The sequence below is a fragment of the Candoia aspera genome, chromosome 3, assembly GCF_035149785.1.
Source record: "Candoia aspera isolate rCanAsp1 chromosome 3, rCanAsp1.hap2, whole genome shotgun sequence".
NCBI classification, from domain to species: Eukaryota; Metazoa; Chordata; class Lepidosauria; order Squamata; family Boidae; genus Candoia; species Candoia aspera.
The window spans coordinates 35807439-35833484 of NC_086155.1; the positions used below are offsets into that span (position 1 = coordinate 35807439).

Genomic DNA, 26046 nt, shown 5'->3' on the forward strand with positions numbered 1-26046 from the left:
GTTGGGGTTACCAGATCTTAAATTGTATTTTGAAGCTTGTTGCTTTCTGTGGATAAGAGAATGGTTAACGTTAGAAAATCCATAACTTTTACAGTTAGAGGGACATGAACTTAGATTTGGGTGGCATGCATATATTTGGTATGAAAAAGTAAAAATGAACAAAGAATTTAGAAATCATACTATTAGAAAAGTATTATTGAGGGTTTGGGATAAATATAAAAGTAGATTGTTACCAAATATACCAATGTGGATATCGCCACAAGAAGCTTTTGCAAGGACGGAAAGTTTAGATGATAAGATAAAATGGTTAAGATATAAAGATATAATAAAATATGAACAAGATACACCTATGCTAAAAACAAGAGAAGAAATAGAAGGAGAAGGACACCGGTGTCATTGGTTCACATATATGCAGTTAAATGAACGATTTAAATTAGATTTAAAAAATTATAAATTTAAAAAAGAAACAGAGATTGAAAAACAGTTATATGTAAATAATGAGCATATTATTACAAAAATGTATACAATATTACAATTAAATCAAGAAGATGAACAAGTCAAAGAGTATATGATTAATTGGGCAAGAAATTTTGGATATAATATTTTATTAGAGAACTGGGAAAAAAATGTGGACAAAGGGATTAAAATTTACTTTGTGTTATAATTTAAAGGAAAACTTCTATAAAATGATGTACAGATGGTACCTAACCCCACAAAAATTAGCAAAAATGTATAAAAACATTTCTAATGTATGTTGGAAATGTTCACAAAAGGAAGGAACATTTTACCATTTATGGTGGACCTGTAAGAAAGCAGAAAAATTCTGGGCACAAATACTTGAGATGATTCAGAAAATTCTTAAGATAGAAATTGTAAAAAAAACAGAATTATTTTTATTAGGTATAATGGAAGAGGATTTAGAGAGAAAATATGGTAATTTATTATTATATATGATCACAGCAGCTAGGATTATATATGCGCAACATTGGAAAAAGGAAAACATACCAACAATAGAGGAGTGGGTGATGAAAATATTGGAGCTAGCACAGATGGCGAAATTAACAATTTTAATAAAAGAAAAAAATATTACGAGATTTAAAGAAATATGGCAACCGATAGTAGATTACCTGTATACAATCGAAAAAAGTGAAGAGATGATAATGGGATTTATATATTAAAGAAGTAAATATATAGAAATAACTTAAGGGAAAATAATAAGAGTTACAAAGATAACTATTTGTATATCTATAGCTATGAAAGTTGGAAACCATGTTTTACTATGTTATTGTTATTGTCTTGTTTATATGTGTATACGTGTTAGGTGTATTCTAGAATGTTATGTATGTCATCAGTGTTTTATGATTTTGTATTGTATTTTAACGAATAAAAAGTTTACTCAAAAAAAGAAATCCAATTATTTTAACTTAGTGTAGATAGGGAAGATCATCTTTTGTTTCTTGTCAAGCTTAAGGGCTTCTATATTCTTACCTATCTCTTTTAGTTTGTTTCATCTGGTAATTTAATATTGAGCAGTTCTGAGTTGAAATTGATTCCATCCTGGAATATTTGTGCTTTAGGCCTTTCTAGACCCACTTCTGAAAATAAATATTTGAGTACTTAATAATTGTTGGTGACATGGACCACCTGCACCCATGAATTTACATGTATATGTATATGTGGGTAGGAGTGAGTCAAAGCCCTTTTAACTGAGATGTGGTGCAGTGGTGATTTTCTGTCTGGGAATACTTATCATATGGGGGTTAATGACACTGAATTTATACTTAAAATTCCTAAATGGGGAGGAAATCTTTAGCCTCATTTGCACTTAATAAACATGGGGCAGAACTAGCTCAGACAAATTCTATAGGATAAGAAGTTGGTTTTGCTCACACCAACAAACCAAAGAATAGGATGAAGCAATTTCTCCCTTTACAGAGGAGAACATGAATAGTTTAGCCCAGACCTCCCTTATAGGTAGGCTAGCATGTTTCTATAATTTTAAATAAGGTAAAAGTAGAGTATACCATGAGTCAAACACAATCCCTGGTGATTACATGTAGCACACCCATGTTCTTTTCTTGGCAATAATGTGGAGGGTTTTTTGCCATTGCTTGCTTTCTTCTTTTAGTCTAATCTACTCTACTCTACAGCCCTCTAAAACCAGAGTTTTCCTGGTTGTCTCCAAATAAGTACTTAAATAGCTTCTCCCCCCAGATATTAAATTTCTTGTACTGACATTGTCTTCTTGCTTATTCATTCCTTTCTGGTATTGAAATATCTAGGGTTACTGGAAGGAGATTATCCTATTCTGGTTCTCATGTACTCAGAAAACGAGTTGATTATAAACAATAGAAAACTTTAGAAAAGATGGAAAGGATCATCTATAGGATACAGATAGTGTCTTTTTAGATGTACAATAAACAACTCTTTCTGACTGCATAATTATATAATGATTGTCACAGGGCCACTAGTCTTTCCATTACCCCTTTCTGATCATATCCTTTTCACTTCCCCACTTTTTACTCTGTCCAACTGTCAACTGCTCTCTCTTGGCTTGCTTTTAGCTTACTGGCTGCCTTCAGTATAAGAAATTGGGTCATTAACTCTTGCAGTCTAGTAGAATATTAAACTTGTTTCATGTTAAATATGTTGTATCATTTTGCCTTGTCTCTAAGCCATCTTGAGCATCCTAGGATGGAAAGGTTGGATATATAGTAAGTCTTTTAATAAGTAAAGAGTCAGTGTGGTACAATAGTTTATGTGATTGACTGGTACTGGGCAAATCCAGGTTCACATCCATCCTCAGCCATGGAAGGTCACAAAGTTCAAGGTACCATTTCAATATGATTCTCCCTCATCATTTTTTTGTTTAGAACCATCTTTTTTATTAAGAGCAACAGAGTCCTCTCAAGCTTCATTTTATTATTCAAGACGTATCTATTATTCTTTTTGTCCCAACCACAGGGCCCTGGGAGACTCATCAAGTACTCCTTTATTTTGAAGCTTGGATGAAGCTCATGTTTAGGAAGTCTTTTTCTAATTGATGCTTTGTTTTCATTGCACATGTTATTATTTACTGTTTTTTCATAGTATCTTTACTCTCCACTCTGGCTCATGTGACCCCAAAATGCCATTTGCTTCAAATAATGTAATGCTTATTCCACTTAATAGTCTAGTGAAAATATGACCAACTATGAGACGTAGCCTTTTACACTTTGGTTTCCTATGAAGTTTTCCCCTGCTCAGTGATTACTGATTGAATAACCTGAATAGAAAATGGATACTAATACTATGGATAACTGTGTAAACTTAAATATTTAAAATAGCTTTACCTAGAAGTTACAGAGGAACATAAATGAGAAAATATTTGAATTCTGGCTCAAGTGCAGTTTGCAAGATCCATCCAATAAATGAATCACTAGACTTCTATCATCATGCCTGGAAAAATACAAAAATGGTATCGTTTCCTTTTCTCCAAAACAATGGTTTCCCTTTTGCGACAGTCCTGAAGTGTTTCAATTTCTTTCAATTCAGTAATATGCAGTAGAAGAGGAAGGGCTTCAGCTGTCTGAGCCATCAGGCAGGAGTACGGTATTGCAATCTGAAAACTGCCACTTAGTAGGAGAGGAAATGTTCTGAGTAGTGAAAGCATATAAATAAGCCACGATGCTGCTCAGTCAACTGTTGTTGATTGGGATTACGTGTAAGGGGCCTTGGTGTCTGTGTGTGTATAAAATAGTAGTTGTATTTATGCTGTTTTTTTATTGTTTTGGATTGTGAGCCACCCACAGTTATTTTTAAGAGGGGTGATAAGGTACATTTCATAAAATAGGGTAAATTTTATGTGCCTGCTTGAGAGCCAGCACAGTATGGTGGTTAAGATGTCCAATAGGGACCAAGGATATTAGGTGACTTTGGGCCATTCATTTTCTCTCAATCCATTTCACTTCAGGTTGTGATTGTGAGGAAAAATCGGGTGAGGGTGGGGGAACAACCTTCTATGCCATGTTGAGCTTCCAGTAGGAAAGTAGAATATAAATGTAGTAATAATCTTTAAGAGGACATAACCTGCTGTTTGCTCTATATAATCCAAAGCATCCTCAAGTAGGTATTTTTACCACTAAATTTTCATGTTGTCTTTAGAGCTGCATTGAAATAGTGGATAAAAACCTGTTGTTGTTTTAATTGCTCTGAATGGAGGAATGATGATGGGGTAGTAGTACCTCAGCAATAGAAATACAATACAAACTATGTTGCATATAGAAAATCCCATATTCAGTTACTGGCACAGCCATTTAAAGGATCTCTGATAATCGGCAGAGTTTTAATGGGTCCTATCACAGAAAGCCACGTGTCAGTCGGAATAGTGAATACTGAGCTATATAGATGAAGGTCAAATGAATTAGAATAGTTAGAGGTTAACTGATACCATATTGTGATGTTGAATGTGGTCCCTTAATAGCACAGAATAAATTCCCAGTGGGCTCAGTTACTCAATTGTCTAATGTATTCAGATAAGGCTTTACATACAGTTTGTTGTAGCCTACAACACATCTCTTACAAATAGAAACAATACATAAAAAGCAGTTGTCCTCCTTAAAATGACATGATCTGATCATTGTTGCTTGCATCAGAAAAACAAATAGTTGTTGCTTGTGAAGATGGTTTGAACCTGGGTCCCTTGTAAGACCCAGAGCATTCTTCCTAAATACAAAGGAAAGATCAAAGTTTCATTTGTACAAAATATAATTTCAACCTGTGGGAAGAAATTAGGATCTCTCACCACTCTGCCATATTGTCTTCCCCAAACACTGCTTTCCCCAATATTGCCTTCCCCTCCCTGAGCAAGGTAAAAGGTTAAAGATTACAAAATAGAATGGGTTCATACAAAGAGGATGCAAGAGATTAAAATGTGACAGGAAACCCCAACTGTTTAGACAAAAGATTCCTTTCAAACTTAGTAAGAGACCTTGTGAGACAAAGGTCGCTCCTTCACAACTTAGCCAGCCCATTCAGGAAAACATTCTTCCCCAACCAGACAGATCTCCATAACCAAATAACAAAAGATTCCTTCCAAGGTGGACATTCCAAGCTAGTAGACAAAGCCATAGCCCAGTAGGGAACCCAGACTATCAAAACAGGAAGCAAACAGCAGGGGGCCTGACCACAGAGGGCCTCCTCTCTGAACTCCAGTAAACTACACTTTCCTAGAATTCCTAGAGAGCGCCCCCTGCCAAGAAACCGGCCAGCTACACCTTCTCAGAAGTTCCTAGAGGGCAGGAACACTTTTACATAACAGCCAAGCTTTCCTATATAAAGGGCTTGTGGGGGAAGTACAAGTGTGGCTACCTCCAACCAACAGACTCTGTACATGCTCATGGAAAAATAAACTTATCTCTGTTCAAGCAATTGCCTAAGAACTTTCATTCCCAGCTTGGAACGGACCTGGTAAGATTTCCTTCCCACAAACACTATCTTAATTTTGTTTTTCCAATTTTCTACTATTTTTGCAATATTAGCCTAATTCACAGAGGAAATTATTCACTAAACATCTGGGCTTTCTGAATAAATATTTAGAAAACTGAAGGTATTTCTGTTTTATTAAGCTGATTCTTGTTTAAGAATCTGAAACATCTGATTTGATTAATGAGTGCAAAACTTCTTGGGGTTTGACTTGCTGTAATTGCTACTATTATCTAAGTACACTTTTTTATTGCATAGAAAAGTATTTCCAGGTGCTTCCTATTAGTCAAGTTTTGGGAAAGTATTTAAATTGTGTGTTTTGCAGATATTTCCTGCACTTCTGTTCTCAGTTTATTAAGTGCTGAGAATTATGTATAAGTTTCTGTTCCATACAGAATTTTATCAGTGATTTTTTTTTCATGAAATACAACAAATGACATCGGAAGTCAAGTAAACATACTACTACATATGTAACAGGATATCCTGCTACTATTCTCATCCCATCTCTCTGTGTGCCCCAGACCTGCTGTTATGGGCCTCCCATCCAGTCCTTTAGAGGAGATGTGGCATGAGATTCATAAAATCCATTTCACTGGCTGAATATTATCAACCAGTGAATTCATTCATTCAATTTGTATGAGCAACCATCCCAGCAAGTGACTCTGGGCGGTGAACAGATTGTCATAATAAATACAAACATTAAAATACACAACAGCCGAGGAGGATTGCACAATGGTTGTTAACACAACCAGGAGACAGGATCCTTCACACAATCAGGGCCCCAGGCCCAGCCACATAACCAGTTCTTTAGGTCCTTATGAAAGGTCAGCAGAGTTGGGGTCACCCAAATCTCTGGAGGGAGAATGTTCCAACTACACACCATTTGATAAATGCTAGTATCTTTTTAACCTATAAGTTTTAGACCAGTTTTTCCTGTCTTTTCTTTGTATCTATCTACATTTCCATCTGATTCTCCTTTCTGTATTTTCTTGTAAAAGTCCAGTTGTAAAAGAAGCATGTTGAGGGGGGTTTGATCTTACACAGTGAAAGAATGAGGATCAAATAGCAAAACATATGTGAAGGAAGAGTGAATAAATTGAGAAGAAAGGGAAGATAGGGAAAGTAGCGGTTGAGTGGAGTTAATGAGATTCTCACAAAGAGAAGTGAGGTTTAAAGAGAATGTGTGGACCTGATAGAAGAAAGGATGATTTGCAGGGACTGAAATATATGGAGAGGTGTAGTGAAGGAAGTTGGTGTAAACTCAATTTAAGCATATTTCCTTTTCTTTTATTTACCTCATGTCTTAGTTGCTTGGGCTTAGTGTTTTTTTTAAATCTTTTTATGTACTTGGCATAATAATTATTTATCCTAAAAGGGAATTGCATGATGGGTATGTTCAGTATATATGTATATAACTTCATTGTTGAAAATAAACTACTTTGATTTGTACTTAGTATCTGAATCATTAAGAACCACTTTATACTCATGTCTAGGTAAACTGAGTCTTCAATTATTATGTCTAATACTTTTCAAGAGATATTGTATTGGATCAATTTTCTAATAAAAAGATTAATCTGCTTAAGGTGAGACTTTCACTATAAATGAGATTTGTTTGACTAGATGAAATTATTATGACATTAGAAAGAGGGATTGGGTGGGTTCAGTCCATCACTTTCTGAGATAGGGGATTATGCTGTTTCAGCTGATAATTATCTGTACAACCTTGTCTGAATTCAAAAGCAAAGCAGTGTTGGCCTTTGTTAAGACTTGGATGATAAACCATTAGAGAATATCAGAACTGTAGACTAGACAAGGAAGTTGGAAAAAAAATCCAAAACAAGGCAATGGCAAACTGTTTTCCTTTTGTTGCCAATAAAACTACATGGATGTTTTTCTAAGGATATTAGAAGTTACTAATAACTCCTATTATTATATTCAAAAGAGTATTTCTAGGTTAAATCTAAAGCTTTATCTTAGCAAACCTGATTGAATCCTTTAAGTAAAAGCATTGATCGAAGTGGCTCAGTTTCTTTAAGTAGCATGACCCGGAAGTGTCCTATGGACAACGCCGGCTCCATGGCTTAGAAACGGAGATGAGCACCGCCCCCTAGAGTCGGACACGACTGGACTTTACGTCAAGGGAAACCTTTACCTTTACCTTTTAACCCCAAAGCTACAGAGGGGCTGTACTCATTTGGCTTGGTACAATCAACAGTTTCTCTTCTCTGGATGAAACACATACTTAGAGTAGGTTAAAGTTTGACATAAGGGCTTGATTCTGAAATGTTAGGAATAAGCAGTAACAATGCTTGTTGAAAATGCTTCACTTTCAGGATCATCACACTAATTCTGCTCTCTCAGCGTGGCTTATTCATGTCCGTATTTTTCTTCTGGGACAGCCTGAAATAAGTCAAAGTACATACTTTGTAATCAGTGCTTCCAAATCCAGTCTTTGTCATCTCCATTTAAAGGATCTCAGGTAGTGCTGCTGGAATAGGTTTGAGACTGAATCAAACAAGGCAACAGTAGGCTAAACAGGCAAATAGAATAAGGCAGCTTCCTGTGTGCCTTCATTTTAATCAATAACCTGTAAGTATATATGACTTTAATTAGACTGCAGCCTCTAAAGTGTTATTTGATTCCCTTGATTCTCTAGCAGCTTACTGGAAAATTGAATTATTTTTAATTCAGTTCACTTGTTAGCTTCTTTACCTGCATTAAAATAATCTGAATCAGGATTAATCAGAACTCTGGCTTTTATGTAATGATGGATTCATTACAAATAAAACCAAAGTCATATGAAGACCAGAAACTGACATTAGACAAATCCAATGAATGTTCAGTAAATATCCAGGTTGATAAACTCTGTAGCAGACTTGCAATTTGAGAGCTTTCTGTTGATATATCTTAATTCCATGCATTCTTTCATGCTTCCATATTCTCTTCATATTTCATGGCAGTATTGATTCAGAGATTACTGATAACTTTCTAGCTGTAACAAATATTTGTTCTGACGTTCAAGGCAAATTCTCCCATTTTTCTGTAGTTCTCCCAATTCTTTCAACAAATGTATAATTCTAATCTTAATTTGGAATAACCAAAACCTTTGAATCCTACTGTAATTTGTAACATGCTATTTTTGGTGCATGCAAATCAGATTTCTTACGAATTCTTCTTAAATCCCTTTTGTGAAAGTGATGGTAGATAGATGAAGTAAACTTGAATTCCAGTGTAAAAACCAAACATTTTCCCTTAATTATTCACTCATCACAGTCTCATCACAATCCAGACATCTTTCAACAAACCTTGAAAGTATTAGGAGGCATTCCAGGTTATCAGGAAGCAGTGCAATTAGTTTCAAATCCAGAAGAGGAAATGTTGACAAATGCATTTCTCATGAGAAGCCACTGAAAATTATTCTTGATCCTGCCCTTTCTGACCTCTGGTCACTCTGTCTGGATCGTATGGAGCTTTCTCTGCCTAGGCTTCCCATAAGAGATTTGCTAACTTTATACGTATTGCTTGTCATGGCTGCATGTTGGAAACAATTCTTTAGGGACCCTCCTGCCTGTTGGAAGGCAGGGCTGTTCTCTTTCCTTAGTTTACTGGCCTGCTGCCCTAGTGAAAAAAAATGCTAGATCCTGTGAGCTGTATTTCCTTTTAAGGAAATCTGTAGGGATCCAAGGTAATTAATGATTTGGTTGAGAGGAATACAAAACAGCTAGTTTGCAGGATGTTGAGGAAAGGCAGCTGTGGCAAGATAGACAACTGAGGTTTTGTTTAGTTTTCATTTTACACATATCTTTCTCTTTGGACAAAACTTAGGGCCACCTACTCCCAAGTTACTGGATAACTATTATCCACAAAATAGCTATATTTTCCTCTAGTATCACAAAACAGTTCAATTCAAGGTATTCATAATAAAAGTGAGATCTTTTGAAGAAGATGGACTTCAAACTTCACTTCCTTGTACCTCAGCCACTGTGTGGTGCTTCACAGGAAGTCCTAATGGGGAACTCTGTTTGGAGAGGAAGGTTTTGGAAAGAAACTTGAAAGTCACCCTGATCTGCACAGGGTGTATAGACTAGTTGAATAGAGGGGGGAATTTCAGCAGATCTGGCTTGTTTTTAAGAGATGGGAATGCAGGCTTTGCTAAAATCTGTTATTTCAAGTTATGGGAGACCTTTTCTTCTTGTGTTCCTGATCTTTTCCTCCACTCCCTTTTAAAAGTTGCCATGCATGCCTAGAACTGCTGTGCTTTTTTTTTCTTTGTCTATTTGTTTGGACTAGCACCACTCTTCAAACAGCTTCTCAATGTCTCTTTTTTTTTGGTTTGTGTGGTGGTAGGGTACTATAATCATGGGTAAAGCTTTGTTTCAGTTTTCTGTCTTACACAGCTGTTTAAAGATACAGGATGGACAATAGGTTCCTTCCTTACATGGGGTATTGTCAGTGTGCTGATTATACCCAGTTATATATCTCAGCTCTGTACCAAACAAGACATGGAGTAGAAGTGTTGACTCAATGCCTGAAGGATGAGAAGGAACAGACTCAGATTGAATGCCTCCAAGTCAGTATGGCTTTGGGTCTATGGGCCAGATGTTTCTGCAGTAGCACCATATTTGGCTCTGAACAGTGTTATACTCCCCCACTTAGAGGTCATCCACAACTTAGGAGTCCTCCTGTACTCACAGCTTCTGCTCAAGGAGCAGATAGAAGCTGTGGCTAAGAGGACTCTTGCACAATTACCTCTGCTGCATTATTTACAGCCATTCCTGGATCAGAAAGCCCTTTTTGCAGTCACTCATACCATAGTCATCTCCTGTTTGAATTACTGTAAACTGTAATGCATTCAACATGGAGTTGCCCATGAAAGCATTCAGAAGCTACACTTGATGCCAAATGTGGTGGCCCAGGCAGCAATGGTTGTCTTCCATTTACTCAGCTGACCCCACTATTGTGGGAGCTGTATTGATTGCCAGTTGGCTCCCAGGTGTGATTCAAAGTGTTGGTTGTCACCTTTAAGACCCTACATGGCTCTGAATGTGGTTATCTTTCTCCTTTGTTCATCATATGTCTATCTGATCAGATCAAAAAGGTCAACTACACCCAGATATCATCTATCTGAGAATGCCATTGGACACTGCCCCCAGGCTTTGGCCCTTCCTCCCTAGGGAGATCCATTCTGCTCATTCCCTCCTGGTTTCAGGAGAGCAGTTAAGACCTGGCTTTGCTATCTAGCCCAGGAGGAAGGCATATTTTGAACTTCGGGATGCATTGGTAAACACATGACTTTGTATTATTTTATCCCTTATAATGCTGTTGAAATTTTTATTATTTCTTTTCCAGTGGGATTATTTATGTTTCTTAAGGGGTTTTTTTGTATGATGATTCTGATCGTTAGCCACTCAGAGCTGTAGTAAATAAATGAATGGCTTTGCCAGAAGGCCATTTGGGTAGCTTTCTCAATAGAGTTGTTAACTTGTTGACTGTAAAGCAGCCTAATCAATATAGGTACTTAAGCAATGGGTACTTAAGGTACTTCTTAGTTTATTTATTTTTGAAAAGTTACTTTTTCTCATTTATTTTCTTTACAGGATGCCAAACTGGGGTGGAGGCAAGAAATGTGGCGTATGCCAGAAAACAGTGTATTTTGCAGAGGAGGTGCAATGTGAAGGCAACAGTTTCCACAAATCCTGCTTTTTGTGCAGTGAGTATTCCAATCTAAGAGGTGTCTCAAGGTTTTGTTTTGTTTTTTTACCACGCCAGCATGCTGTACCCAACTTACTCTTGCCTGAATTGTGTATAAAGAGTTTCCTTCAGCTGCCAACGAGGAGTAAGTTGACATTTGGCTTTGCTCTGTGATGGCACAGAGCAATCTTTGTTTTGTTTTTCTGCAAAATCACTTGGAAGAAGGAATGGAAGGAAAGCTGATGAAATGTACACAGATTTTTTTTTGATTAGCATATTTTCATCAAAGGTATTTATAGTTGCACAGCTCTTTTGTTATCTAATGCATTGCTTTACCTTCCAAATCTTTAAAATTCCTACCTTCTGAATTCAAGGATTGTTAGATTCCTTGGACATTGATGGGTTGCAGTAGAATGAATTGATCTATTTTCATGGCAGGATATAGTATGAATCTTAAATGTATTTGATTAATAGTATACCAACAAAGTAAGAAGAGAGAAAAAAATAAAATACTAGAAGAACCCCCTCCCCCCCCAAAAAACACATCTACTATATATGTTACAATAGATACATAAAAGCAACCCAATTTTTCAGCATGGAATTACTTAATCATTCTTTTCATTGTATTAATAGAGAGCCAGTTCAAAGGCTGAGAATGAACACATTTCTTCAATACAATATTTTAAATCCAGAGTAATAATTTTTAACAATTCAAAATTAGCTTTTTTGGCTACACTTCAATCTCTATTAGCTCAAACTTCTTCCTAAATCAATAAATTGCATTTTAGCATTAACATATTTGGAAAAATGTATTTTCCAAAACCAAGCCTCTGTCTTGCTGGAATTAATGCTGGAAAAACATTAATTTGGCTAAATTATTATTTTTTCAACATTAATTTGACTTTTGGCTAAAAGAAGAGCCAAGCTCCAGCCATGATAACAAAGCGGTCAGGTAATAACTTTCTATTTGCACCCATATTGCTTTTTCCTTTTTTAAAAAAAAAAAGCCACTTGGATTCCACAAAGTAAGTCAAAATTTAAGTCCCTGACAAAGTTGAAAATCTGGAAAATTAACCTCTGTCACAATTTAAATAGAGAAAACCTATGAATCTGTCTAGTTTCACTTGGAAAACTAACACGTTTATTTCGGCGTGTACTTTCATGGGCTGCAAGAATTTGTAAGAAGTATTTTCTACATTATAGATATGATTGGGATGGGATTGTAAGAGCAGAGGAAAAGAAATATGAAAGATAGAGACACCATCATTAAACTTCAATGATAAATATTCAAAACAGCACTGAAGACAATTCAAATATTTGCATGCACAACAGTTACAATGGGTTTACACATCTGTCTAAGCCAACATCATCCAAGTCACCATTACAACTTACAATGATGTATAAATCCTGCCTCCGTGTGTATGTGTATTCAAACACACAGTCTAATCTTGGGTGGGGATGGTGTTCCAATGGGCAGTGGTAGCAATAGAAAAGGCATACTTCCTGGGTCCTGCTGGATGACATTTTTTATTCGATGGGACCATGAGCGTGCCCCCCTGCTGGATCTGATGAGGCAGGTAGAGACCTTTGGAGAGAGGTGTGTGTATAAGAAAGCAGGGGGAAGACAGGTAGCCAAACCCACCATGCGGTGTGGCCAACCATGTCCCCTCTCTCTGGCCCCTTCCCCTCTATTTTATTGCTCCTGTTCTCTGGCTTCCTAATGGAAGCAGGAACAGATGGCTGTTACTAGAAGGTCAAACTGATCAGTTGCAGAGGGCTTTTGGAATTAATCAAAGGTTACATAACAATGAAACAATTGAGAGCCAATTTGGTATAGTGGTTAAGGCATCAGGCTAGAAACCGGGAGACTGTGAGTTCTAGTTCTGCCTTAGGCACAAAGCCAGCTGGGTGGCCTTGGGCCAGTCACACTCTCTCAGCCCTAGGAAGGAGGCAGTGGCAAACCACTTCTGAAAGACCTTGCCAAGAAAGCTGCAGGGACTTGTCCAGGCAGTCTCTGAGAATCGGACATGATTGAACAGATTAAAAAAACAAACATAACAATCATCTGAGGTTATATATGACCACGTGGTTGTAGGTTGCCTGTTTCTGGTCAGGAAATTTCTGACTGGGGAAAAAAAAACCCAGATAACATTTACTTAGCTCAGATGTTCATCCCCATTTGCCTTTCCATGGGAAAAACACAAATTAGGAAGCTGCACTTCCTAGGGAATACAGACATTTCAAATTAAGAGTTTTATAACTAATTTCAGATCTCCAAGTCTGTTGTCAGACTCAAAGTTCATTAGTGGCTTGAAACATTAAAAAAAAAATCTTCAAACATTTCACACAAGAAAGATAAAGGGAAGGTTGATTAAATTATTTTTTAGTTTCACTCACTAGTTACAGTAACATATTTTCAATTTTGTTGACACATTCTTGCTCAGTTATAAGTCTGTAAAACACAAAAGCTTGATTTACTAAAAGAAACATCACAGCAATCATAAGTAGGGCCCACTGAGCTAAACAGGATCACTCTTCAGTCTGTGTAGAACCACAGCCTAAATAATTTTGCATCCTATTTACTTACTGTCTTTGGGCTGATACTTGCAAATATATTTGGATTGTTGCATATATGTTCTTTCCATGGATTCTGTGTAAAATTATTTCATATTAGCTTATCTCACTCTAGATATTATATGATTCTGATCTACTCAACAGTGAACTTGTAGATTTTCTATCTCTAGAGCCACCTCCCTCCCCCACTGAAGTTGGGAATCTGACATATAGCCTCTGCAGCCAGCTGATGTTTAGATTTTAATAGAAAGCTTTTTGTTCTTGCTCACAGCTCCATTACTGCATCCAGAGTTGCTTTATATTCGTGCCAGTCAGCTGACCTTTTGTTTCTGCCTTAAGAATTTCATGTATCCTAAGACTTGTTTTGCTTGTTGCATAAGCTAAATGGTAGCCAGTAGGAGGAAATATAACTAATAGCATGCATGACCTGGAGTTCCCTCAAAACACTAAAGGGATTGCTCTCCTTAATGCTGACCTGCCACAGTAACTGGAAGCCATGTTTTACCCAGAAGTTGTACCAAAGGTACCTCTCTTAGAACCTGCTTGAATTTTTAAAGAAATTATTTAATTAAAAAATAATTAAATGGGAATCTTAGCCTTTGTTGTTTATTCATTTAGTCGCTTCCGACTCTTCATGACTTCATGGACCAGCCCACGCCAGAGCTTCCTGTCGGTCATCAACACCCCCAGCTCCCCCAGGGATGAGTCCATCACCTCTAGAATATCATCCATCCATCTTGCCCTTGGTCGGCCCCTCTTCCTTTTGCCTTCCACTCTCCCTAGCATCAGCATCTTCTCCAGGGTGTCCTGTCTTCTCATTATGTGGCCAAAGTATTTCAGTTTTGCCTTTAATATCATTCCCTCAAGAGCAGTCTGGCTTTATGTCCTGGAGGATGGACTGGTTGGATCTTCTTGCAGTCCAAGGCAGTCTCAGAATTTTCCTCCAACACCACAGTTCCAAAGCATCGATCTTCCTTCTCTCAGCCTTCCTTATGGTCCAGCTCTCGCAGCCATATGTTACTATGGGGAACACCATTGCTTTAACTATGCAGGCCTTTGTTGTCAGTGTGATGTCTCTGCTCTTAACTATTTTATCGAGATTTGTCATTGCTCTTCTCCCAAGGATTAAGCGTCTTCTGATTTCAAATTGGCTCCAGTATGATCTAAATCATTGATTCTATTCAGATCCTTGCTGTAATCAATTCACAATGCTAATTAAGGTGGGGAAAAAAATCCAGTGCTTTAATCTAAATGGTTAACTCAGGTTGGCTCAATTCAGAAAATCCATTTGTAAACATCTAATTTGATTCAACAATCTGGTCTGAATTATTGGTCTTGCGGTCTCCTCATGAAGAGAAACTGGAGCACTTGTGGGCGATCTCAAGTCCTTTCCTTGTCCGGAGGGGAATTACGAAGAGCCAGTCTACTCGCTGGCTCTTCATTCTGCTGCAGTTGTCAGCTCCACTTTTAGCTTGCCATTTTTTCCCCAGAAGTCCCAATTATCAGGCCAGTTCAGACAGTTGACTTGATTCAGTGATTTGAGTGAATCATCTCTGAATCAGCTTTCCAGGCTGAAGCTTCACCCAGCCTATGGCATTTTTAGAAGATGAAAATGGTGGTGCTTTGTTTAGCAGTATGACTTGCCCTAAAACTGCCTACCTTCTGTCTTTAGTTTAGACTTGTATATATGAAATAAGCCTTCTTGTTATACATCAAGCTTTTAAGCTGCCTGTACCTATTCACAAAACATTCTGTAAGATGCTAAGGAAAAAAATAGGCTATACACGTTCAGTGCAACTCAGTTGCTTTTTGTGTTTCTGCCCTATAAAAGAATTGTTTCGGTGATGGAAATGGCTAACTAAGTAAAGAAACAAATGTTGCCCTCTGAATTAGATTTCATATCAAGGGAGTGAGAATAAAAAAAAAAAGCCTGAACATAAGAGTAAGATATTCTGAAATATAGTGCATGCAGCTGTGTAGGTGCGTATTATTCCTAAAATCACAAAGAATTTTAGGATTAAACTGGAAGGCTGTCTGCTCACAAACAAGGAACTGCGTTACCAAATGTACTACAAGTTTGAACTTGGATGAGATGGAGTAAAATCATCACTGTGTCATTTATTGATGAAACTTTTACAACTCTCTCATAATAAAATATAGAAAATACATCAGGCTGTGGCAAATAAATACTTTTAAAGCCCCAAAGATTAAATTACAGTTTTCATTAGTAATCTATCCAGAAGGTTTGGCAAAACAGGAAGCTCTTAATTAAATCTTTTTTTTTTTTAAAGGATATTGTTTGTTAGTCCTGATTAAATTTTAGTTGCTCAGAATGAGATTTATGCTCTGACCATATCAAATTTCTTGGATAGATATTAAGAATGGGTAAATAATGACTGCACCTGTAATGAATCAATTATTGTTTCACTGATTTATTTATTTATTTATTTGATTTCTATAGCCGCCCATCTCAGCGAGTGACTCTGGGCGGCTTACAACAATAAAACCATAAAACAATTAAAACAATTTCAATTAAAACAGTTAAAATATAAAATAAATACAAAATAAATATACATGGCTGCCAAGCGAGCAATGCATGGATATTAATACAGCCAAGAGACGGGACCATCCACACACTCAAGGCCCCAGGCCCGGGCACAAAGCCAGGTCTTTATGGCCTTATGAAAGGCCAACAGGGTCAGGGACATCCTAGTTTCTAGAGGGAGGATGTTCCAGAGGGCAGGCGTGCCTTCTAGTTCCCGCCAGCCGACACTCCCTGGCTGAAGGGACCCGCAGCATACCCAACCTACTAGATTGAATTGGACAGGCAGAAACAACTGGCGGTCCCTTAGGTAACCGGGCCCCAAGCCATGAAGGGCTTTAAAGGTGACAACCAGCACCTTGAATTGCACCCGGAAGCACACTGGCAACCAATGCAGCTTTCGTAGCAGTGGTGTTACATGTGTCGAGTACCTGACACCATTTACTATCTGTGCAGCTGCATTCTGCACCAGTTGAAGCTTCCGAATGCTCTTCAAGGGCAGCCCCATGTAGAGCGCATTACAGTAATCCAGACGGGAGGTCACGAGGGCATGAGTGACTGTGAGCAAAGCCTCTGGGTCTAGGAATGGGCGCAGCTGGCGCACAACCCAAAGGTGTGCAAAGGCCCTCCCAGCCACCGCTGCCACCTGCTCTTTGAGCAGGAGCCGTGGGTCTATGAGGACCCCCAGATTGCGCACTGGGTCTGTCTGGGGCAGTGCAACCCCATCCAAGACCAGAGGTGGAAAAACCTTAGCACCGGGAGGCCCACAAACCCAAAGCCACTCAGTCTTGCTTGGGTTGAGTCAAAGCCCATTGCACCCCATCCAGGCCCTCACAGCCTCCGGGCACTGGGTCAGGACATCTACGGCATCACTCAGGCGGTCTGGGGTAGAGATATAAAGCTGAGTATCATCAGCATATTGATGGTATCTTACCCCAAACCGTCAGATCACCTCCCCCAACAGTCTCATGTAGATGTTAAATAGGAGAGGAGTGAGTGATTATAACAGTGAAGATCATAGTTCAACATTCAACATGACTCAACAACAAACTAGAAGTGTAAGTGAATCCTGCACTTGCAGTATTCCAAAATAGGCTCCAACAGATCCCAGGAACATCATCAGAGCTCTCTGTCCAGAAGAGTGCAGCTGTAATGAATGCCTTTCCCAATAAATTGCTCAGACTCAAAAACAAAGTTTAAGTTCTGATTTTATTAAGGACAGAGTGCAAACACCAAGAAAGCTGAGAATGAGGAAAGCGCACCTAAAATCAAACTAAATAGCCCCGTTACAAACAGAGTCCCACCCCCCCTTCAACCATCTCAAATTCGCATTCCCAGGTGCTCCTAACAAGTTCTGCTGATCAACGGGCAAAAAGACCTTGACACAAAAAGATAACCCAAACACGTTCCTGCTTAGCGCACAGTGATAGAGCACTCGGTGCAAGGTTTCTCAGCAGCTCCCTCCCAGCTAGGAACGCGCGTTAGCGCTCTGGCATGCGAACCGTTACGATGTACCAGGCACATCGAAACGATGAACATGACAGCAGTGCTAGGAACAGCTAAGATACTGCGTAGAACCCTCAAACTCCCAGGCCTCTGGCAGAGGGCCGGAGATTGAGGAAGACACATACCACCCATAGGGGTGAGAAGGGAATTTTTTCACATACATACATACATACATACATACACACTGTATATATATATTCCTACATACACGCACACTATATTGAAGACTTGATGACAAAGAAATTAATATTTAAGGCAGATTTTTGCAATAATTCATCAAAGATTTGCACAAAGGCTTGGGTAAATAAATAATTTTCTAAGATGGGATCAAGACAATTAGGTGGACAGGTTCAGAAAAGTAAGATGAAGTATCATTGGTAAAAGCTGATGCCCTTAATATGGCTCTTCCAGTTTCCCAGTCCAAGACAAAGTTTTTCTTGAAATGCCAGTATTCAAACCACAGTGATTTATAGGGTCTCGGGCAGGCAAGCACAAACTCCATTCCAGGACAATAAAAGAATTAGCTGTTTCTTTATTGAGAGGGGGGAAAAAGTTTTCCTAATGATCCTCCTTTCATGGCTACACATTTTATTGCTGCTCCTGTTGATTTTTATAGCAGACCCTTTGCTAGCCCTGGGAGAAAAACACCATATTTGGTCATCAGGATGGGCAATTCAGCCTTGGTGGTTTCCATATATAGAGACTACTGCTAGTGTTGCTGCTACTGCATTCCTGGGAGAATGTTTGGTTTTCTATTTGCATTCCTTAAGAGTAAGGCAACTTACTGTGGCCCAAAAGCAAGCTTTTGCTTCCTGAAACATTAAAGGCTAACTGCTGTGGTCCATCACAACAAGAAGGAAGCTTATGCTGAAGCCTATGCAGGAGCCAAGTTGTTATTTTTTCTCCCCTCAAGGGCAATTCCTGTTCTGATTGTATGTTAATAAATGGACAGAATGCAGCCTCTCTTGTGTCTTTTTAATACAATCAAGGGCCATTGATCACTGAATACTGTGCTTGTACTATACTGAAGAAGGAGTTGCAAAGATTCTCTGTTCCTATTAATTGTATTCATAGTAGAAGCATATGCTGAAAGTTGGGTTGCACACTTTGGTTGCAAAACAAGTGTGAGGTCATCTGTGCTGTTTTAAATACACGTATCAGACTTTTTTCTATTGATGTGTATCTGCTTTTCCCAGCAGTGGAAGAATGTTATTTTTAAGCAAGATTTGCAATTGTTCACAGCTGTGTGAATTAACTTTTCCAAATGGTTGACTAACCACCCCCATAAAAGAGAGGGAACAGAAGACAAACCTGAATGTCCTGCCATTTAATGCCTTCCCCCCATGACTGTTTAAAGGTGTTGGGGTGAAATATCGCAATCTTCCCTGTTATTTATTTATACACACACTCTTGACAAACTTATTTTTGACCCTATCACTAATCTATATCTGTATTAATGTCTATGCCTATGGATGTGTCTAGTTCCAAAACAGTCCTATGGACAGTTCAGTCTTCTGTTGCCTGAACTATAACAAAGTCCTTTGCCACCATGTAGTCATCTTGAAGTTTATTAGCTTCAGATGTTGTTAGTTACTGTCTTGAGCTGCTGCTGAAGTGTTGGTTTTGTGCAGTCTCTCAGTCTATGTTGGGGGTGGGGGGAGAAGGTGTTTTACTGACTGGTGGTTCTCAGCTTCTCTGTTGGAATGGAGAACCTGCTGGGTTCAGCTTCTCCTTTCAATTTGTCTGGTGTTGGCTTACTGGAGTCCATGCCTTCTCCTCCTCCTCCTCCTCTAGTCATCTGCTAAGCTGACTTTATCTCGATGGCTGTTTCACTCCCTCTCTGCTCTCCCCCACATAAGAATTTTACCCCAACCAACACCTACCCTCAGGTGCTAGCAGTGTTTTCCTTTTATAACTGGATAACAGGTATGGTCAGATACTCCTTGGGCTGCCTTAAAGCCCTAGGGAGAAAAAACAAAGGGAAGGCAGAGCTCATGCAGACCACTGCAAGGTTTTCTTTTCACAGACTGACTTAATTTTTTAAGAGACATCCAGCAATGTATTACTGCTGCTAGTTCTATAAATCTAAATATACTGTAAATAAAATACCATGGAATTGGCCTGAAAAACACTGGGATATACAGACAACTGTATCATGACGGCAACAGAATAATAAATGCATCATATTCCTCATGAGTGAGCCAGATTTTGCACTAAAGGCAGAAAAATCCTAATGTGGATTGGCCACTCTTACACTTGAAACTGTTTTCTTTGATGAATGTCAGATTGGTTCTCTTGGCTGTTTAAATAATTGGCATAACTCTGGTGTCTGCCGTTTTTTTCCTCCAAGCTCCTTGCCTGTTGGCTCCAATTCTCTTATTCCTGCCTGCAATTTTTTTTTAATCTGACTGCGAAGTCCACATTTATGATCAAAATCATCCCTGTTAATATGATGATTTGCCTCTCCCTGTGTGCTTTTTCTAGATATTATAGGAGGCAGTCATCCATGAAAGCAAAAAAATCAGTGTGGTAGCACCTTTTTCAACTAATAAATTTTATTAAAAAGCTTTTGTAAGACTGATTTTATGCTTTTTCTGTAATTCTATTTGTGCACGGAAGTTCAGAAATAAAATAATACAGTTTACAGCTTACCAAATTGCTCAAGTTGAATTGTTCTGTACAGATGTAATTTGTTTGCTCTGTACCATTTCTCCAATCAGATCCTTTCCTCTGCTGTGTTAAGGAAAATGTGAGAAAAATATTAATTTATCATCTCCAGAACTTTGCCCTCCAAAAGTACATAGAGATGTATTTTTTAAAAAAGAGAGCCAACCTATGGAACATCCTGATAGATCAGCCTTTTATCCAGATTGGTTCCCTCAGTTGTACTGTAGCCCCATATATCTAGAAGGCACTAGGTTGAAAAAGATTGTAATAGATCTTCCATGATGTATCTTGTTCACCCTAAATAATGTACTATTTAGTCGTATTTAATATCCAGAAATATCCTAGGTTGCCTATATGACAAACCAGGTCTGACATTTAAGCTTATGGAGATGACATCTGATACCTCTGTCCTTTCCAAATTGCTACAGTGGTTTGTAAGAAGAACTTGGATAGCACTACGGTGGCTGTGCATGGAGAAGAGATCTACTGCAAGTCATGCTATGGGAAGAAATATGGACCAAAAGGCTATGGATATGGACAAGGAGCTGGGACCTTAAGCATGGACAAGGGTGAAGGATTGGGAATCAAACCTGAAGAGTGAGTTGTAATAACTCAGAAATCTGCAACAGACTGATTCTTTAATGTATAGATGCATATTGATTTGAATGTATATCATTATTCAACTCAAATGCTGTGTTTAGGGGGGAAAAAAAGATGTTGCCTAGATATAAAATCCAATTTGCAGCATAACAGGCTTTAAATTTCTTCTGTTCTGTAAGATAACCCTAGGTCCCAGATGCAATCCACTATAAACCTACTTAGACATAATTGTGACACAGTTTTATGTATGGAATGCTAGATTTTTATGGAACTATGGAGTTAAAGTTATTTTTAGTGGGTGAAAGAAGGATGCTGAATTTGCATACCCCAGCATTCTCTAGTTCCCTGCTCAAATTAATATGCTTTCACTTATGGGAAGTAAGCATAGCTGGAAGAAATATGGCTGCTAGAAAGTATTTTGCCAGTGTTGGTTGGCATTCACTGAGATTTGTGGAGAGTGGAGCAGCTACTAGGTAGTAGAGGCAGGAGTTATTAACAGGTTTCAGAGCCAACTATATGTTCAGAGCAGAAGCTTGGAGGTGTCTCTGATCAGTAAATTTTTGCGTGGAAAAGACACCTATATCAAATTAAAGGTTATAAAGTACAAAAGTGTGTATTAGATGCAGAACACCTATAAATCAGTCTGTTTTTCTTTTTTAATATAATTTTTATTAAGAATTTTAATTACAGTAGTAAAAACTAATACAAACTAAACTTAGAGAAAAAGAAGGGAATGGAAAGAATAAAAAGTGCAGGAAAAGAGAAAAAGAAGAAAAGCAGTCTGTTTTAAACATTGTCCATTTATCTTTTTCAAACTCTAGTAGTTATTAATCCATTATCATAGTGATAAGAATATTGGGACTATAAATCAGTGGTCTTTTTCATAGTGCTTAATACTGTAATTTCAAAATTATGAATTCTTGTGCTTTCTCACTAATCTTACATTTATCAGCCAAAATAAAATAAAATAAAAGATCAAAAGCAGTCTTATTCTTCATGTATCTGTGCTTAGAATACTGATGGCTTCCTTCTTTTTATTCTCACTTCTTCCGCAAACTAAATTGGGTGTCCCAAATATTTTCCTCTCTGACTCTCTCTATACATACATGGAGACATGAAATGATTCATTCCCTGCTTGGACCCCACAGATCTCATCCCCATTATCCAACCAACAATCCTAACGCATCCAGGATTGCCGAAAAGGTGGGTGGTGCTGATGGCTGCCCTCGTTGTGGACAGGCTGTCTATGCTGCTGAGAAGGTGGTTGGAGCTGGGAAGGTAAGAACTAGTATTAGTGGATAAAAAATGTGAATGTACTAATTTAGGGTGAAAGCTAATTGGGCTTTTCTTTTGTGTCTATATAGAAGTCTGCATGTTACATTTTACACTAATTTTGCTAGCTATATTTGTGTAATAAATTCATATGATAATATGGATGTGTGTATGAAAGAATAGAATACTCTTCTTTGAAATTCTATGCTTCAGGATGTCTAAAACATACAGAGGTGTGGTGTCTTTCCTGATGCTGCTAATGTACATCTCCCACCACTCTTCATCACTGGCTGCTGGGGATTTTATTCATCAATACCCAGAAGGACTCAGTTCCCTATCCCTAGGATAAAGGCTAGCAGTACAATTGAAGCTAAGCAATTACCCAAGAGTATAATTAATACTAAAGGAAGATTGTTGGGGAATGTATCTGAAAATAAAGATGTTAGAATCAAGAAATAATCACTTGTTATATACAGATACTGTTGTGCATTATCTGCAGTTGCAAATAAGTTCTGCAAATTCAGAAAGTACATGCAGACTCCATTTTCTATTTCTTCTTAAGAAAATATTACGATTGTGTTTCAGAGCAACTTTAATGTTTTCATACAGGCCAGTATAGGAAATGGGAAGCTGATAGAATGGCTGCTGGTCTTGTACATCAATTTTGTGGAGTGCAGTGCTTTTCTAGTCAAACTCATGTAGGATGTCAAAGCGCTCCTTCAAAGTTATTCACTTACATACTAACACTTTGTCTTCTGTATTATCCTCAGTCATGGCACAAATCCTGCTTCCGATGTGCAAAGTGTGGCAAAGGCCTGGAGTCTACAACTTTGGCTGATAAAGATGGAGAAATCTATTGCAAGGGTAAAAACTGCTACTTCAGGATGTCTCACTTATGTTCATAACTAATGGCATATAATGATTAGTTGCTAGTCAGGTATCAGATGGATGCTAATGCAGGATGTTCTCGTATGTAAAATTGTGGCAAAATTTACAAATCCTGTTTATGCATAGAGTTATGATTTAGAAGTTCAGGAGAGTGCCAAGCAGAGGCCTTACATGTTTCTTGTAACGCTCTTTCGATTTGCAATTTGATTGTGGAGCAGCATGCCTCAGTTTATCTACTTAGAAATAATTTCTAGAGATGCTTGAATGCATTTGGGTGCATTTGGATTCTATACCAAGCCACAGTTCTTTAGTTTGCTCCTATTTAGCTCCACTTGTCAGTAGGAATGGCTAAACAAACTAGATTAATAGTGGGTAGAAGTCCCTTTACTGCATTTTCTAAAATCAAACCTCTACTACATTTTCTAAAAAGATCATGACAGGTCAGGTGGAAAAGAAGTATGTGACAGAATATGTGGTCAAGCCTTGAAGCAGAAAGCCAGAAAACAGAAAGCTCTTGCCTTCTAAGTACATTTCAGTCATTCACTGATAACTCTGTAAACATTTTTACTGTTTCCAGCTCTCCCTGAGCATAGAGCCTGCTTAATAGCTAACTGCTTCTTCCGCTGCTTCTCTCCGACAGGTTGCTACGCCAAGAACTTTGGACCTAAAGGCTTTGGCTTTGGTCAGGGAGCTGGAGCACTTGTCCATTCTCAGTGAAGAGCTGGATCCCGAGCAGCTTTGAAGCATCTTTTCCAGCATTGTACGCTTTGCCAACGCTGAGCTCATTCAATCTGATCCTTACCAAGAATAAGGCTATCTTGCCAGTTCCTATGTATTACTAACACAGTAACAATCTGCTGCTCTTTCTTGCTAGATGGGCAGCCTTTCAAAGGACCTTATTCCACAGGTCCTTTGAAACAATACAGTGGCCTCTCACTTGCCATGGCTCACATTAGAATAATGGCCTCCTTTAACATACATCCATGCTTTCAGACATTGTTGAAGTTTCAGACAGCAGCAGAGCACGTCGCTGTTTTTGAATATCGAATATTGCAATGGTTTCTTTCAAAATCTCTTCCCAGTCTTAGCCACCATAAATCATTTTTGTTAGAATATATTTTATGATATTAAGTTACACATTAACAGTCTCATCAGTAAGTACTGCAGAAAGTATCAGTGATGGTTAAGTGCAAGGATGAAAAGCTGAGAATTAAGGAATTGCCCAGATGCACAAGTAAAGCACATTCCTCAAATTTTAGAAGAAATATAGACAGAAAAGTCTTAGCTCTCAAGTTGAACTAAATGCTACATTTTCAACAGAAAATATGTATTAATCAGTGACCACTAATTCAGGCACTTTTGCATATAAGTTTGGAAAATTCAGTTTGATTTTTCAAAATTTCAAAGACCAAATTTCCAATTTTTGAAGATCAATATGCATCTGCTTTTTCCACTGACTGGTGTTTTAACATTCCTAAAATGTCTATGAATTTGGAGACAATCCGAATCCAAGCTTTTCTGGATTCCATTTTTTAAAAAACTGGGACCATTGATGTCCAGTTTGTTGCTGCTTCGTTTTTGCATCTTTCCACTTAGCTGAATAGGCTATAATGACTGGATCCACATATTGCACTAAGCTGTAGTGTGTTTTGGTTGATTTTGGTTTGGTATGATGTAAGAACCGAGTCGTCATAATTTAGAAAACATGGTTTGTGGCTTACTATGAAGTGTAAACTAAGCAAGATAGCTTGTTCATTATAGTATGGTAAAAACAAACCATACTGTGGATTCAGTGCCCTAGAATGATGTGTGAATCCCTAACTGGTAAAATTAAGAAGAGATTAAGATGAATTGGAATTCCTTTCTATAACTACGGAAAGGTAAACATCATAGATGTCTGCATCTTTGGGACCAGAGTTGACAGTTCCAGTTCTTCCTTTTGTGAAATGTAGAAGACTCCTTTCACAATCTGAAGTTTCAGTGGTTTTTTAGTTTTTTAACTGAAAAACTGAAGTGTTACCTAGTTCATGGACTCATGTTGTGCTAAATAGTTTTAGTATGAGCTTAATGCACACGTTTTTCCTTTATAATACAGCCTATTAAATGTTTTAGTTCCCCTTAAGTAATGAATATGGAATTAAATTAAAATGCAATAATTCCATAGACACATCAGAAAAACTGCAGCAGTAGCATTTTACAATTTTCATTGTTGTTATTAAGGCTGTCCAGTGCTTTGAAAATAATTTAGAAAAGGAGCATGCAGCATCCAAGTGCATACAGATACAAAAGTAGTAAATACAGCTATTTAAACAGACATGACTTTCCCAAGATTTCACTACAGTGGCAGAGGGCAGCCATACAATCCTGAGAAAATATGTGGCTGCTTTAAAAAGTTGTAAACAGGTGCTACATTTATGCATCCCTGTCCTTTGAAGCTTCCTTTTGAAACTGAATCCAGAATGTTGCATATCCCTATTACAAACATAAACTGTGTTCAGAGAAACTTCTGTGCCTTCAATAAAACAGTCAAAATGAATTTCACGGGTCTCACAAAATTTTGTTTTTCCAAACCTGATGGAATGTTGGAAAGAATTTATTTGAAAGGGCTCAGGGTTCCATGTCTCTCCATTAGCAGGATGATCCTCAGAAAACAGAACAGAATCAAACCAAATTTAGTGTGGCAGAAGAAGTTGATGAAAGAAGGATCAGGTTTCCAAATGGGTGAGATCCAGCCAGAAGTTGGGGAGAAAAAAAATCACCCAGAAGAATTCATTCAGGGAGGAAGAGCCTCTGGATGCTGATTACTCCATTGTGAAGTTCTGTCTTTCCTTATGCTTCCCTTC

At 38.0% G+C, this 26046-nt stretch overlaps 1 protein-coding gene across 1 annotated transcript in view; it reads left to right on the plus strand.

The window, feature by feature from the left end:
• The window catches only part of CSRP1 (cysteine and glycine rich protein 1), a 30254-nt gene extending 4520 nt beyond the window's left edge, over nucleotides 1-25734 (plus strand). The window contains exons 2-6 of the mRNA XM_063297359.1: nucleotides 11061-11173; nucleotides 20872-21040; nucleotides 22192-22321; nucleotides 23086-23179; nucleotides 23844-25734. Coding sequence (XP_063153429.1) covers nucleotides 11062-11173; nucleotides 20872-21040; nucleotides 22192-22321; nucleotides 23086-23179; nucleotides 23844-23920 — 582 coding nt within the window. The 5' untranslated portion in view covers nucleotide 11061 and the 3' untranslated portion in view covers nucleotides 23921-25734. The remainder of the gene's footprint in view (nucleotides 1-11060; nucleotides 11174-20871; nucleotides 21041-22191; nucleotides 22322-23085; nucleotides 23180-23843) is intronic.
• The last annotated feature ends 312 nt before the right edge of the window (nucleotides 25735-26046 follow it).